The sequence below is a fragment of the Sturnus vulgaris genome, chromosome 8 (assembly GCF_052056855.1).
Source record: "Sturnus vulgaris isolate bStuVul1 chromosome 8, bStuVul1.hap1, whole genome shotgun sequence".
Lineage (NCBI taxonomy): Eukaryota > Metazoa > Chordata > Aves > Passeriformes > Sturnidae > Sturnus > Sturnus vulgaris.
Genome location: NC_142250.1, coordinates 33821748 through 33838014, shown reverse-complemented (window position 1 = coordinate 33838014; position 16267 = coordinate 33821748). Strand labels below are relative to the sequence as shown.

Sequence of the window (16267 nt, the reverse complement as noted above, 5' to 3'; positions counted from 1 at the left end):
AAATTCTCTCTCAATTACAGATAGCAGTTCCCCCTTCCTTTAATCCAGCCTCCTCCTGTATTTGTTTGGTAACTTGGGCACAACATTATTTTTATTAAAAGTACATGAAGTCTTGTTCCATTGCCAGAAGACGCTCTGTGGAAGAGCTCAGGCTTTCTTCCATTTTTATCCTGCTGTAGCAGCCGGGGGGGTACACAGGGATCCGTCCCCCCGAAAGGTCTGTTCCAGCCTGTTAGTGGGGTGAGCAGCTGCTCGGGGTGTGCGGGGACGCGGAGCGAGGAGCGGCCGAACCGGCAGCGCTGTTTCATCGCCGATCCGCCCGCGGGGGAGGCTGGGCCGGGCCGGGCCGGGCCAGGCCGGGCGGGGGCGCTGCGGGGCTGCCGGCGCCATGCCCGCCGCCGTGGTGGAGTACAAGGGATGGAAGGAAGGTTACAGATGTGGCTACTGCGGGGCGGCGCGGGGCAAGGTGTCCGCAGGTGAGCGGGGCCGGGGGCTGGCGGGCACACCGGGCCGGGCCGGGCCGGGTTAGGGTGAGGGGGCTCCTCCGGCCCGACCGCGCTGCCCGCGCGAAACATGGCGGCACCGCCGCTTCCTGTGCGCGCCGCCCGCGCGCCGCCCGCAGCCAAGATGGCTTCCGGGCGGCCCGGGGCGCTGACCTGAGGCGGGCGGGCACCGCGGGGATGGCGGCGGGCGGCGGCTCCCCGAGCATCGTCGAGTTCTTCGGCGGGGAGGATGGCTACCGCTGCGGCTACTGCAGGAGCGACACCGGCAACCTGTCGCACGGTGCGGGCGGGGCGGGCTGCGAACGGGGCCGGCCGAGGAGCGGCGGCTGCGGGAGCGGGGCCGGGGAGGGCGGCGGGGACAGGCTCGGATCGGCACCGCCGGGAGCTCGGAACGGCTCCTATGGCCCCATGCTCCCCAATGAGTGTGACAGAACTCAGCAGCAGTTTTGCGTTGTTTTCCTTGTATATTTCTGGGGAGGTGGGAGGTGCAGAGGGGAACTTAGCGCTGGTATGGTCGGAGAAATAATGTTGGTTGCGTCCTAAGATTTGTGTTGGGCTTAGGGTTTTTACATTTAATGTGGTTATTGAAATTAGTAATTACGATATTTAAGAACATATCAAATCCTTGAGAAACATTTATGCATAAGTGGCCGTTAGCTACTCAGATTTGCAGTAACCACAGAATCCCAGGGTGGTTTGGGTTGGGAGGGACCTTAAATCCCATCCAGTTCCACCCTGCCATGGCAGGGACACCTCCCACTGTCCCAGGAGCTCCAACCCCAATGTCCAACCTGGCCTTGGGCACTGCCAGGGATCCAGGGGCAGCCACAGCTGCTCTGGGCACCCTGTGCCAGGTCTGCCCACCCTCCAGGGAACAATTCCTGCCCAATATCCCATCCAGCCCTGCCCTCTGGCAGCGGAAGCCATTCCCTGTGTCCTGTCCCCAGTCCCTTGTCCCCAGTCCCTCTCCAGCTCTCCTGGAGCCCCTTTAGGCTCTGAGCTCTCCCTGGAGCCTTGTCCAGGTGAGCACCCCCAGCTCTCCCAGCCTGTCCCAGAGCATAGGAGCTCCTGGCAGTTCTTGTTATATTTTAAAGCCAAACCATGGTCAGTCAAGTGTTGCTGTGTTCTTTATTTCAGGTATGTGGGCACATTCGATGACAGTTCAAGATTACCAAGATCTCATAGACAGAGGATGGCGAAGGTACATTGAAAAAGAAAATACAAAGCCACGTTGTCAGTTGAGATAAAAGTTATACTCCACATTTAAAATTTAGATCTGTAGAAGCACTTATATATCCATGAGTAGTTGAACTATTTGTCCAGTGCTCTGTGACCTTTTGTAACATGACACTGTCAAACAGGAAAATACTCAGTGATTTTTGAAGGATAATATGGTCAGCAAAGAACTGAAGAACTTGCTCTTTTGTTACTCATCCTGAAATGCTTTGATGTGATTTTAATAAAAAAGCTTCTTTTTTTTATTTTGGAGTGTAAACAAGAAAAAATCAATGCATATTTATTACTTTTCAGAAGTGGAAAATACGTCTACAAACCTATCATGAATCAAACATGTTGTCCTCAATACACAATAAGGTAAGAAACTCAAAATACATTTTTTAAGGGATTTTACCACTTCAAATATGTTCCACCATTTGTGTTTACTGCTTGAAATGCATCATGCTTGAGAAGTTTATCTACTCTTAATGACACTTGAACAGTAAATATATGCTGTTGGGTTTGTGCAAAGGGAAATCAGCAGCTCTGAGATATTTCCTGTAAGGAACCTTGTCTGTAACCCACAAACATTGCTTTGGCAGCCCAAATAAGAGAGGCTTATACTTGTATTTTAGTAATTCTAGAGATAGACGTAAAAAAACATGCCATAAGAACAGATATTATTCAGTAGAAGAGGACATAATTGCATTATCTCAAAAGCAGTGATAAAAAGTTTGACCACTCAATACAGGGAAACTTAAGAAATAAATAGAAATTACAGTGTAATTTTTATAAGTGGTTCCTTAACTTTTTTTTCCTGAAAAAATCTTTCACAAAATAAATGTTCTTTTTTTTCGTCTTTTTTAGATGCCGAGCTTTGTGTTTTCAGGCCTCCAAGTCCCACAAGAAGGTTCTGAAGAAAATGCTGAAATTTCTTTCCAAGGGAGATGTTTCAAAAGTAGCAAGTGAAGGTAAAAAACTCTGAGTATTTGAAAACCAGTACTGGTGTCTGGAAGGAGTGTTTAAATATCTGCTTGAGTGGTTAAATGGCAAAAGGGCTTTGAATTCTGTGTGTAGACTCCTGGCTGGGCTGTGTCTTGAGCACTTCAGTTGCCCAGAGGCCAAATTGTTCAGGTGGCTTGGGTTATTGAAGAAAATATTTCCTTTTTCCATAGACCAGCTTATTTTCCTGGGTATGTCCTCACTTTCTAGCTGGGTGCTGTAGAGAATTAGGTGCTGTTTTTACTTCTATCATGAAACTGATAATCTGGAGAAGACTAACTAGAGCAGCTGGTGGCAGAGAAAAGGAAGAGCAAACAAAGAGAGTTTTTCCAGGTGATTGAACATTCACCTTCCATTTATCCAGCACCAAACACAGAAATTCTTCATGATGGTGAAACTTGCATTGGTTCTGAATCATTATAATTTGTCTCTTTTTTGTATGTGGTATGCTAGGTTTGTTTACTGTTACTTGTTTGAAGAGAGACACTCATGCAGTTTGTAATTATTGACAGAGGAGCCGATGGATTCCCATATAGAGGATGTGGGCACGTGTGATTTTCCATACAAAAGTGAGTCTCAGGTTAGTCAGTCTGAACTGACTCCCTTGGCAGTGGATCAAGCTGAGAGGGTGGAGAATGAAGATAAGGAGTCAGGAGAGACAAAAGAAGAGGGGAACGTGCAGAAGGTGGAAGCGGATTCTGTTCAGATCTGTACAGACAAAGACACCCCAGTCCCTGCAGAACCATCACATTCAGCTAAAGCTGCTCATGCACCACCTAAGCCAGGTAATTTCTGGTAATAATTGGAATATGCTGTCATCATTTTACATCTTCTTGAAATCCCTTCTTTTTATCTTGCTTCATAAATTAATTATTGTTTTGTTTTATTCCCTATGTTCCTCCCAATTTATGGAATTACAGTGGAAAAATTAAGAGGTGCTGGGTGTTACTTGTAATATTGTAGTTTATATTTTAATATATTAAAAAGTAATATTAATCTTCTTATCCTTACCTTAAGTAAGACTGAATCTCTAGCATCTGACTCTAAAGAGGGGAGATTCAGATTAGAAATTTTTTATGATGAGGGTGGGGAGGCCCTGGCACAGAGTGTCCAGAGAAGCTGGGGCTGTCCAATCCCTGAAGTGTCCAAGGGCCACATTGGATGGGGCTTGGAGCAGTCTGGGACAGGGAAAGGTGTGCTTTTAAAGGTCTCTCCCAGCCCAAACCATTCTGTGATTCAATGGCTGCCTTCTCTTGGGATGTGGGTGATTTCTGGAAGGAAGATGGTAAGGGGTGGGTGAATTATTGCCAGAATAATTTATTTAAGGTAGAATTGGTGACAGACACTTGGTGGCTCAGAGGTTACAGGTAAGGCAGCCTTATCTTACAGATCATGTTTCCCATTTTGTGTAGCCTGTTCTGGCAAATAAAGGGAATTTCCTTAATTGTGGTTTACTGGTACATGGTAGGGAAAGTCCTAGTGGAAACTCGTGGCTTTAGAGTTTCTGTCTATGTTGGGACATCCTACTAATTCCTGATTTCACTCACCTGTTGCATGCTGGGCCAGTACTTAGGAGAGTAAAGTACTTCTGTCTCTTTCTATAGCATGGCTGATTTCAAATGAAATAATGTTTTTTCCTTAATGACCACTCATCCCTATTGGATCTGATTTTCACCAGCTTAATAAGCAATTTTTGCATCTATATGAAAGGAAAATTTTCATGAATGCTTGATCAGAGAATTAGAAATATTACATAGAAATATTATAGAATTTTAAAGACTGTATTTTATATTTTGATCTTATACAAACCTTTACAGCCCTTATATACTTATATACTGTTTATGTGACTTTCATTGTGCAAATTTTCAAAGCTCTCTTGTTTTAAATAAGACATTAAACCTTCGTCCTATGTAAACTTAGTATTAGAAAGAAATGAAGTGGCTGTTGACAGCAGATGGCAGACTTGGGTAAAGAATAGGAGTGTAAAAACCTGCCAGTGCTTTGGAAAAGGTGAGGTAAGGTCTTCAGTTAGGTTAAGAATAGCTTTGGGTCAGACTTAAAGCACTGGAAATGCAGATAAGTAACATTGTAATGCAGTTCAGAAAAAAAGAGGTTTAATTTTACAGAGCAGAAATATTCATTAATGTGCTTCTTTCTGGTATTTTTAAAGATAGAAGTGAATAAAAAATGCATCAGAAAGCTAATTTAATTTTTTTTTAATGCTAGCTGGTGTCACAGGTCAAATTTAGTTTAAAATTTTCCAGATAGAAAGATGTTTAGTTTTCATTTTGGAAAATGTAGACTTAGTCAGTAATAAGATTGTTTAATTGCATTTTTATTCCTTTATAAACAAAACAGGTCATTGTCCTCTAGGAATAATGGTTTGTTTCTGCACAGTTTCAGATAGAAAAGAAGGTTTGCTTATATCTGTGTAGGCACAGTCACTGCTTTAAGAAGTTTTTCTTGCTAATTTACAGCTTACAGAAGATAGGAGACATGAAACAGATCCCCATACAGATGAAATACTCATTCTTCAAATATATCATGAGACTTTTAAATAAACTCTTCCTCTGACTTGTTTGTCTGAGGACAGGTCACATAATGTCTGTAATTCTCTCATGTCTTTGGATTTGTGTTGGTTTACAACTTGCAGTTCTTGTATTAGTAAGAAACGAATGGATCAAGATGGGGAATAGTGCATAGGCTTGACTTCTCTTTTTAGCAAATGCCATTTCACAAATAGAATTCTATAAATGGCTGATCTATTAAAGATAGAATAAACTGCAAAAATTGATTTATTAGTTAAAACAGACAAGATCATTTTAAGCAAAGATGCAAACTTCTGTGGCCTTTTACTTTTCTATTACATGAACATAGTAGCATTGGCAGCATTTCTACATCTTGTCTGTGGATTCCAGGTGAGAAAAGACAAATGCTTTATTTTGGGGTGTGTCTCTTTACAGGAGCCTGTGGTGTAGCCACGTGGGCTTTGAATGCAGAAGAACAATTCTCTGTGATTTTGTGGTGGTATTTTGTCCTTCAGTATTTGAGGTTTTTAAATACACCCTTGGCTTTGGGGTGAGAAGGTCAAGGAGATTGCAGATTAGAGTGCTGCAGGAAATAGCTGTGCAAGAATCCCTGCATTAGCTGCCATCAGGTGAAAGGCCATGCTGAGTTCAGACCAGTCTGCAGCAAATGGTGATCTCAGCCATTTCTTTGCAGTGCTGAGGTGAGAGCTGCTGGTTTGTTTGTTTGTTGTCAGATGTGGTGTTTAACTCTCTGCCTGTGCCCTTGTAGGGAAAGGGGCTGATCTGAGCAAGCCCCTGTGTCGGAAAGCAAAGGACATAAGGAAAGAGAGAAAACTACAGAAGCTCCTGCAGAACCAGATGGGCACAGTAGAAGGCTCCCAGCTTCAAGGAGATCAAGCTTTCCTCTTGCAAAACTCAAAACCTAAAACAAACCAGCCTAAAAACATTGAAGACTTTGTTTTTGTCCCTCTGCCTGATGATGCACGACACAAATTAGAGGTAACGTTTTGTTCACTGTTGGAGGCAGATGAAGGAAAGGTCTAGTTAAGGAGTTTTTCCAAAAGCTTAGGTCTGTATTTATGGCTTTATGGAGTAGGTGTGGCTTAAATCTTGAAATATATGTGGTACTGAATGATGTATATTTATATATACATATAGATATGCATCACAGGGGTGTGTATATATAGATATATATATATAATATTTATATAAATTACACACCTGTGTGCAGCTGTGCTCTTTTTAACCACAGGAGGGTACTCTTGCACTGCAATCAGTCCTAGCAGAGGCCAGTTCAGTTACTAAAATAACCTGCAAATTAATTTCACACCGTGTGACTTGAAAATGAAAAACTTTGAATTAACCGAGTGTTAAATAAAGAGAGAAATTCATATTTAGGTCTGCAGTATATAAATACTTAAACCATCTAAGCTAATGAAACTTGACAAGGAAGCAGTAATTTCATGAAATTAATTAGATTACAGGATAGTTGCTCTTTACACACATCATTGGTGAGTGTTGATGTCTTTGAAAGCTGTAAAAATGAGAGTAAAAAAGTTTGCTTAATACACTGGTTGCCACTACATCTACAGTAATCTGGAAGACTTTTGGACTTTATAACATTTGTTAATCATAAAACCATTTTTCTTGTTATTTTTTCCATAAGCTGGAAAACTAACTGAATGTTTTCCTGATCATTTTCAGTGATGGTACTGGAAATGAAAATATTTACTGAGTAGAAGCCATGAAATGGATCCATCTCCCTAACTCCTTCACATTTCCTGAGGAGCTGTGTCACAGAAGCATCATCATGGCTTTGTCTGAGCATCTTCATTTAGAAGATGCAGGGAGAGTTGGAAGGATTAAAAAAATTTTTGCTCTTTATGAAAATAGAACCATTCTGAAAATTACATAGTTTTTTAAATTAATATGATCTTAAATATTTTTGAAAACACATGCACTGCTGCCTATGTGGTAGCATCCTTTTGCTTAGGGAGCAATCCTTTTTACTAAGAGGAATGTTTAATTTATAGGTTTTTTTTAAAAATTATTTTTGTGTGTTTAATGGTGATGGTGTGAAGACTGGTAACTCCTTATTATGGTTAACTCATAATTGCTTCATCTTCCTTTTTCAATTTCAAAAATATCTGGAAATCCCCTTGAGATTATTGCCATAAAAACATGTTTTTTTGGATGAAGAGCAGAGATTTGAGTCTTCCAAGCCTTTCAAGCTATTTTTCAGTGTAGTGTGAGACTATGAGAGAATATTTTAAGTAGCACAGAAAATCTCTTTAAAATGATGATATGATGGTATTATTTCCGGAAAATTGTGTAATTCTTCTCTATTAGTTAATTTTAGTTAATTTGCAGTTTGTAAAACTTCTGTGTTATTCAGTGTAAATATAAAAGCCTTCAGTAGAATAAATTGAGCTGGAGAATTAGAAGACTATTGGCTAATAGTAATTAATTTGTCATAGCCGTTGTGCAGGAGGGTAAAATTTCTCTCTATTGTGATATTTGTGTTATGTATAAATGTATAGTTATTGCATGATATTTTAATAATAAATGTGTTTAACTTCTTCTGAAGGTGAGGGTGGTGAGATCATCTCCACCAAGTTCACAGTTCAAAGCCACATTTCAGGAGTCTTACCAGGTCTATAAACGTTACCAGATGGTTATTCACAAGGACCCACCTGATAAACCAACCATAAATCAGGTCAGAAGGCCAAATTTAATTTTATGCAAAGCTTCCCCTCCATTTCACATATCCTGTTTCTGGGAGAAACAAATGTGGATTTTATATCCATTGTATATTCAGGAGCTTGTAAAATACTGTATCTAATAAAATCAACATCCTGAAAGTGCAAACTCTTGATACCTGTTTGTGGGTGCCACAAATATTTGGTTTTAGGTGCAGGCAGAAAAGTTATGGATGCTACAAGGGGATGCTGTTGGGTAAGAAATGGAGAGACTGAGGCTCTTGGAGATAGAGATGGACCTTAAAAATACAAATCTCATAAAAACTAAACCCAGCTGGACACTCAGCCTGATAACTGTTCTCCTTGGCTTTGGCTTAAATGTTTCCAAAAGAAGTATACAATGATCAGGGGCAACATGTGAGCAAAAGTTTCACACAAATTGTTGGTTTAAGGTTCACCAGAGTGAAAGAATTCGCTTCAGTTTCAATTTATGCCTTTAAAAAGTAACCTCTGCACTCCATCTAATTTTGCACATTGTTGCTTCTTCTTGCAATGAATGGGTGGAGTGTAAAAGTGAACTGTCAGATGTGTTACATCTTTATTCTAAAGGAAAAAAAGATATCTTGAGTTTGGAGAAACAGTGTATGTAGCAAGAAGAAGTAATTGTTGAGCCAGGGCAATCAATGAGTGATGTGCCATTAAAAAGAAAACATTTTAAGAAGTCCTTGAGACTGTGCAATAAAACTAAAATTTGTAGTTGGTTTGTTAGGTATCAGTAAAAATAGGAAATTGTCTTATTATTATGTATAAGGTAGAAAACTGACTTCAGAGGCTTTGAAGTGGATAGGAGGAGATCTTTCACTAGCCTGACCTTCAGAAGCAGATTATCTGGTGATATGCACTCAAAACAGAATGCTTGTATTTCCCTTGCTCTGAAGGTGAGGTTAGTACCTGTCTCCTTTGAGGACCCCCAGTTCAAATCATCCTTCAACCAATCTGCCACTTTATTTGCCAAGTATCAGATGTCTGTGCACAAGGACACACCTTCTGACTGTGGGGAGAATGAGGTACAGTTCACTGCATGCACCTTTCTGAAAACAACTTTTACAAATGCACAGCTAAGTGGTGGGAAATGCTGTCTCTTAGAGCTGATCTAAATATTAAATTACTGAAATTGCCGTTTCTGAGGTTTTTTGATGGCAAAATCATCTTCTGCCTTAAAGTTCTTTGGTACCTTTTTTATGGTTTTTTGTATTCTTGCTTAATGTAGCAGGTGAAGGTTTTAAAAATCTCAGTTTTATTCCTGTTCCATTGCTAAGCACACTGCTCAACTGGAACTCACCTTTAAGTAGGAATAATGCAAGAATATCTCAGCTGATCCTCTGAGGCTTGATGAGAATATGTTGCATATGGATAAACCCTGCTCTTAAAAGGGTGTTTACAGAGGATAATCCTAATCTAATAAATTAAAAGTAATTAAAAATACTCATGGGGTTCTGAACAAGCAGCAGTTCTCCATTTCTCTGGCAGGTGGCACAACCTCCTCATTGTCAGAATTCATGAAAATGCCACCTCAGCTCTCTCATTTCTATTTACTGCAGATGTGCAGCTTTATTATTGGTCAGCTAGTCAGGATTTTCTGTTCCTGAGAGTGACCTACCTGCAGAAGGGAAACCTTGTAAACAGGGGCTGTTTTCCAGGTAGAATTGTAAAACCACATCATAATTTTTGGCTTTAGTTCAAAAGAGTGTAAGGAGAGCTTTCTCTTTTTTTTTTTTTTTTATTGTGAGATGTCTGTAATGCTACTCTGGAAAGCCATAAAATCCATTTCACTTTGTTTAGTAAAATAATAGGTCTCATAACAGTAAGTAGTAGTCTTTGCCCTTTTTATAATTGCTGGCATAAGTGGGTTTAATTAAAGTAATGTAAAAATTGGAGGCATGCCAAGAGACACTGAGCTATTGATTAGATTTGTACCAAGCATTACCTGGTCAGATTAGAGACTTGATTTTTCTGCTATGATGGAAATATTTCAGCCTAGAAAGATGTGTTAGGGACAGTCAGGTTTCCACCAGCTGAAGGTGTAAAGGCTGTCCTGGGAATTGCTGTTGAATGGGAAGGAGATGGATTTCTGTTCACTGCTAATAATGTAACAGATTTTTATCCTCTTTTTCCTTATTACTTGCCATAGGGGTTTCCCTACTTTGCCTTTATCTCCCCTCTTTGGCCTCATGTTTGTGCAGGCTTAGATAATTCCAGGGGAAACCTAAAACCTTTTCTGAAGCATCTCCTGAATGTCTGATGCTGATGGGTTTGAATTTAGGTTCTTTTTAATCCTTGGTAAATCATATTTTGTGTCCATGAGACTGCCTGTCCAAGAAGGTTTTTTTTATTCACAGTTAGGAACTAATGCTCTCACTTCAATCAACATTTTGTATTTGATCTCTGCAGGGAGTAAACTGAAGAATGTTTTACACAAAAATGTATTTTCATGTAGTTTAGAAGCCTTTATTTTAATACTGAATTTGTGTGGGAAGAGAGTTTTCTGAGTCACTTTAGGGTACCAAGTAGGGTAAAACTGATCCAAGTTATTGAGAGGAAGGGTGGAAAATGCTACTTGTAAGACCTCAAAACTTTTTCTGCTGCTTCTTTTTCAGACTTTTTAATATATCATACAGACATTATGGAACCAAGGAGATTTTTAAGCAAAGGGAATAAAATTCTGTCCTATACACTTTTTATCAGGGTAGTAAGAAGTCTGCTTTGCACTTTAAACTGGTAAATATCCAGGATTTTTTTGCTACTAATTTGTGCAAACTACTCTGTGGGGTTGTTGAAGTTTTTTTTCAGGGAGAGTCCTGCACATTTTTGTGTTCAGAAAGTTTCTAGTTTAGGAAGAGTAGGTAGTTTTATATTTGGCTGAACACTTCATATTTAGAAACCTGCCTATATTTAAACTTAGAATCCAACAAAGATTGTTATGGGACATATTAACAACTTCTTTGGGGAATATATTCTTAAATTGTTGGCATTAAAACATACTATCTGTTGCTAGGCTAGTTTAATATTAACCTTATTATATTAAAAGGCAATTCTAAGAATCAGTGTAGAATTTTGGTGGTTATTTGAGAAAAACACTGATGGGAAAAACTATAAAAATGTTCATAATAGTTACAAAAAAAGATGTGAACAATGAAGTTGATTATTGCTCAGTGGGTGTGGAGAAGGCCTTTTTGCACCTCAGTGATGTAAATACAGCTTTCCATCAGGACTTTATGTGAGAAGGGAGAGTAGAGGATTTTCAGGGCAGAGAGTTGTGGAATTGAAATTCTGGGCACTCTCTGGTTAATGCCAGTTTGAGACCAGTGATAATTGGTGTTTTGGTGCCCTTCATGATGCCGAGTCTTTTTAAATTTTGTCTTTTCCTCCTTTCCTTCTTCTGCTTCCCTGCTGAAGTTTGCACACCACTGATTAGAGTGTGTTCATTAAAATAATTGGAGATTTTGCTGGAGAGAATCCTGCAGAACATTTTGGTGATGCAGTACTGATTCCTGAGTGAGGCAATGAATTCTGTTTGTTCTAATAAAAAGCAAGGTGGAAACTTCATGGTGAAATCAACTTTTCCCAAGTTCCAGACTTGTGATGAAACTTTCCTTTCTATGGAAGCATCACCACAATCTGCTGTTCCTCTTTCCCTGGCAAAGAGAGGATTGGGTAAGGTAGAAATATATTGTCTCTCTGCCAAATATGTTACTATTCTAGGAACAGTTTGAAGTATTTCCTTGCTCTTGGAATTAAAACCAGTTTAGCTTGCAAGAGAAAAAAATTCAAATTGGTTTTTATCTTGGCATAAAAGCCAGAACTATTTTCTTCTTCGTCTTTTAAAATATTCATTATGCCATTTTTTTCTTAGTTTGTCTGGTATAAGTTGAATTTACCCTGGAAATCCTCTCACCCCTCTCAAGAATTTTTGATCACTTACTGCAGGAATTCAGCTTCAAAACTGACCTGGTTGTCTCTGTGCTTTGGATTGGAGTAAATTCCTGATATTACACAAACTTGTTGGTACTTAAGAATGTTTATGTCAGCATATTTGTATTGTATGGAATTGATGTCCTGAGGAAAAACATAGCAGACAATTTTCTCATTGAAGATTTCTTTATAATTCTTGCTCTTTAATAGTGCTGAGGAAGAATTGATTTTTCAGCTTTCCTCTGTGAGAGCACAAAAAATTTTATTAAGCTACTGTTTAAATGCATGGGCATCCACTGTTTGAGGAATATATGTATTCTCATTATAGTTGTTGGAGAAAATGAGATTAATTAGGGGGAACCCGAACAGATTGTGAAGTTAAAGTATAAATAGCTAGGAAAGAGTTAAGACAAAATAATGGAAAATAGGAAGATAAGTGTACCCCTGCCTATTGGAGAAGTTTATCCAAGGCTGCTCTTGAATTAGCCAAGTTCCTGAGCTGCTCATTTTTGGAAGGTGTTGAAACAATCTGCATTAGTGTTTGTCCCATTCTTCGCACTTCTTCTGACCCTTTATGAAAATGCTTTACATGGATCTTTATCTCTGGTCCAAAATGATGGCCACCGTATCCCATTCTCAGTATGACTGAGCTGTAATTCAGAGGCTTTTTTGGTTTTGTTGTTTTCTTGTTTGTTGGGTTGTTTTTAATGTAGTGGAAGATATAACCATGCTTAGCATGAGGAGCTGTGCCTGGAACATACAAAACCCTCACAAATATAATCAATTGCAAGGATTTATTTGTTTGGGCTATTATTTCCTGCCTTAGTGGTGGTTATATTTATTTTGTGAAATGAGCCAAGCTATAAGAAAAAGAAATTGAAATCATGAAAGCTTAGAAGAACTGAGAAATGGAGACCTCTAGTGAACAGAGAGATGAGAGTAGGCTGAGCATCCTTATATTGAAAAAAACCTTGGTTCCCTGTTGCATCAAAGAAAGATTAGTTGAAGCATAAATTATAGATCTGATCAGCATATCAAAAGTAAAATAATTATGCAAACAAATCATGTGGATGAGGGTTTGTCCACCTTTTTTTTCATTTTTCATAAGAAAAATAATAAATGCTAATACAGCTTTGTTGTAATAATTGATGCACAGAGAAATAGGTAAATGTGGATTTGGGGTCTGTTTTTAAAATTGAGTAACTTTTAATAGCCTTTGGTTATATTTCTGGGAGAAAATGTGTAGATTAATATGTGGAAGGATGATCTGAGAACAGGAAGAATGAACTTGTGTCTTGTATAATCCCAAGATCTGGCTCTTTGGATGATCCAATTCCACTGGATTTATGGAAGCAGTGTAATGGCTTTTCTGTGCTTTGCTAAGAGCAGTCCTTATCTGCAAATGTTTTAAGTCTTGCACAGCAGCAGAAATCTCTGTTCCTGGGTAAGAAATACAGGCAGAGCCTTGCAGGATACAAATCACCTGGAAAATGCTGTGATCCAACTCTACTCCAGCTTCAGGATGATTTATAAAATACCTGGAGATAGATATTTCAGAACATTTTGCCACCTGAATCTCTTGTGTTTCAGATGAAATGATGTGGTAGATGAAATGAGAAGTACAGGTGTGTAACTGTGGCGGTCTGGATCAAAGATTTTAGGTGACACAAATACAGTCAAAACATTTTTTCATGCCAAGAAGGAAATTTTTTGATCCCAATGAAATAATCAATGGCTAATTTGGATAGAATAGAGGGTGTCTTTAGTAGTTCTTAATGAAGTATAATCTCATTAGAAAAGTCACATTTCTGACCCAGTGTTAGAATCCTCAAGTCTTTTTACAGCAGTTTTTGTTTTTAGGAAACACAGCTGAAGTGTAACTGAAACAAGCTATGTGGCAGCTACACAAAGCTAAAAACATTTCCATAAAAGATCATAAAAATTCGACAGTAGTTTCCAGAGAGAGCAAGAGTGAACAGTTTATTGATGTTTAGACCTCCTGAAGCAAACGTTTTATTTAACTTTTCACAAGAGTTTCATAATGACAAATTTGTAGAAAAACAGTATCTGTCTGTTCCCCCTGTGAAAGTAGCTGGACTCTCTCTTTGCTTTGTGCTTAGCTAAATATTTGTCTTGGAAGAAAAGAATTTCAGGACACACAAAAGATATGCTGTTTGAAAAGGTGCAAAAAATTACTGAAATACGTGGAATGGGGTTTTTCTTTCACCTCCTCCTTTTTTTTTTTTTTTTTTTTTTTTTTTCCTAATTGCTTCCCAGGAATCCACTTGAACTAATAGAGAAAACTGAGTGAGTAGCCTGAGAAATGCCAAGGAGCACGTTCTGATCTGGTATCAGCAGCCAGTTGCAAACTTTGAGGTTTCTCTAACCTAGTTTCCTGTTTTATACTCCAATGAGAGAATGCTTAAAAATCAATAGCCTTTGTGGATATTTTTAGCCTTCTGTACATTTTTATACAGCTCCTGGAAGCCATGGCAGAACATTTCACTGCAGTGAACTTGGATTTCACATCCTGCTAGCTCTGACTTCAAGACTTTGAATGATTATTTCTATATCAGCTTAATGCCTTTTGTGTGGCCCTCAGGACTGCAGTGCTGTGGATTCATGGATTTTATCATGAAATGCCTCTAAAAGCAAGAGAATTTAGGCATCCAGACAATTAAGTGACTTGTCCTCAGTTACATCATTTTAGCTCAGATTCTTTTTGCATCTCAGTTTATCTCATTCTTCCTGATTTTGCCACTGCATTTTCTATGTAAATCCGTATAAAATTAAATAATCTTTACTGTAAGACTGATAAACCTCCAGTATACTGAGAGGAGGTTTCTTCTGAGCAAGAAAGCTACAGTGACTTTTGTCACTCCTCAAAGGAATTGAAATTGTAACTGCAATGTATCAACAATTATTTCATTGAAAACGACATTTGAGACTTGCATTTAAACCTTAAATCCCTCTTTCCTTTGTAAACTTTAAATCCTTCTTCCTCTGTTTTGAAGGCTTTCTTCACCTTAAGGTCTGTGGATATCTCTGAAACTCTATTGTTATAGCAAGTCTGTATTTTTGTAAGCAATTGTTGAAAATGTTAAATAGAGCCAGCCTGGGATAAGTCTTTGATTCCTCTGCTGAATTTATTGCCCAGTTGAAGGATGGTTTGGACCATCTTTTCCTGTAAATATACTACATTTTGTCCCATTTTCATGATTTCTACAGAAAGTTAAAGGATGTAGTTAATTTTTCAGCTCAATTTCAATTTATTTTCCTAGATAGTTTGTTTTTATTGTTTGGTTTGTTGTTTTCTTTTCCATGGGAGGGGGTTATTAGCAGCTTCTCCTCGCCTTACTGAGGCACTGACTTATTTTTTCTTTTTCACTGCACAACTTTATGGTTAAGAGTGATTCTAATCTGTTTTGGGTAAGGAAGATTATTTCAATTAAAATGTGGCAGCATGGAAGTGATGCACTAGATTTGTAGGCTTTATGACTTGGCACCATTATTTTTTAGTTTATTATGAGTCTGGCACCTCTGTGAAAAAGAAAAAACCTCATGAGCGAAATCCTTGTGTTTTTTTTAATCCCATTCAGAGATTGGAGTTTAAAAAACTAAAAAAGGAGGGCCTAAATCCTATATCCATTGCTTATCCTTCATCCTGTATCCCAAGAAAAAGGGCAAGTATTCAACTTTCCTTGAGAGTGAATTGCAAATATGAACAAACTATTAATACTGTCAAAGGGGAAATGATAAATGAATGTTTTTTGTGGAATTCCTCAGGTAATTGTGCACTTCCTGCTGGTGACACCTGAAGGTTTTCTGAGGACTGGTGTCCTCCTGTGACATCAGGAACCTTCCCTTTCACAAATCCCTGAGCTGCCAGGTGAAACCCATTCCAGTTTAGCCCCTGAATCTCTTCCCCCCTGTGCAAGAGGGAGCAGGAGTTAACTCTGCTTTATTTCTTCTTTTTAGAGCTGTGCACGTGCTCTTATTCCAACAAGAAGCTTTGGGTTCAACCCAAGCTGCCTTTTCTTTTTCTGCCTTTTTTTCTGCCTTTCATTTCATTTCAGTGATGAGTTTCTTCTCTTAGGTTTATTAATTATGTTTAAACTTACTCCCTGTTGTTGAGATGATTCTTTCTGGCAGCTGTAATTAGTTTGCACCAAAGTAAAAATGTTGTGGATTTCGTATTTATTATATAGCTTTAAAACGTTTATGTAAATCAGCTGGAAATTAAAATTACAAAAGCTTGGCTTTGTGAAAGGAATTTGAATTGTGCTTGTGTGACATATTGAGTTATTTTACATGCAACATCAGATTCTGGCTGTATTCCTTTCATAGT

At 38.8% G+C, this 16267-nt stretch overlaps 1 protein-coding gene across 5 annotated transcripts in view; it reads left to right on the top strand.

Moving 5' to 3' along the window:
• The first annotated feature begins 364 nt into the window (after window positions 1–364).
• ATE1 (arginyltransferase 1) overlaps window positions 365–16267 on the top strand; it is a 69187-nt gene continuing 53284 nt past the window's right edge. The window contains exons 1-8 of one of the 5 annotated variants that reach the window (XM_088169405.1): window positions 625–783; window positions 1641–1704; window positions 2034–2096; window positions 2586–2689; window positions 3233–3505; window positions 6018–6247; window positions 7836–7964; window positions 8886–9014. In XM_088169405.1, coding sequence (XP_088025531.1) covers window positions 681–783; window positions 1641–1704; window positions 2034–2096; window positions 2586–2689; window positions 3233–3505; window positions 6018–6247; window positions 7836–7964; window positions 8886–9014 — 1095 coding nt within the window. In that variant the 5' untranslated portion in view covers window positions 625–680. Of the gene's footprint in view, window positions 477–624; window positions 784–1640; window positions 1705–2033; window positions 2097–2585; window positions 2690–3232; window positions 3506–6017; window positions 6248–7835; window positions 7965–8885; window positions 9015–16267 lie in introns of those variants that run through there. The other 4 variants (XM_014886794.2, XM_014886793.2, XM_014886792.2 and 1 more) reach the window with 4 other exon arrangements.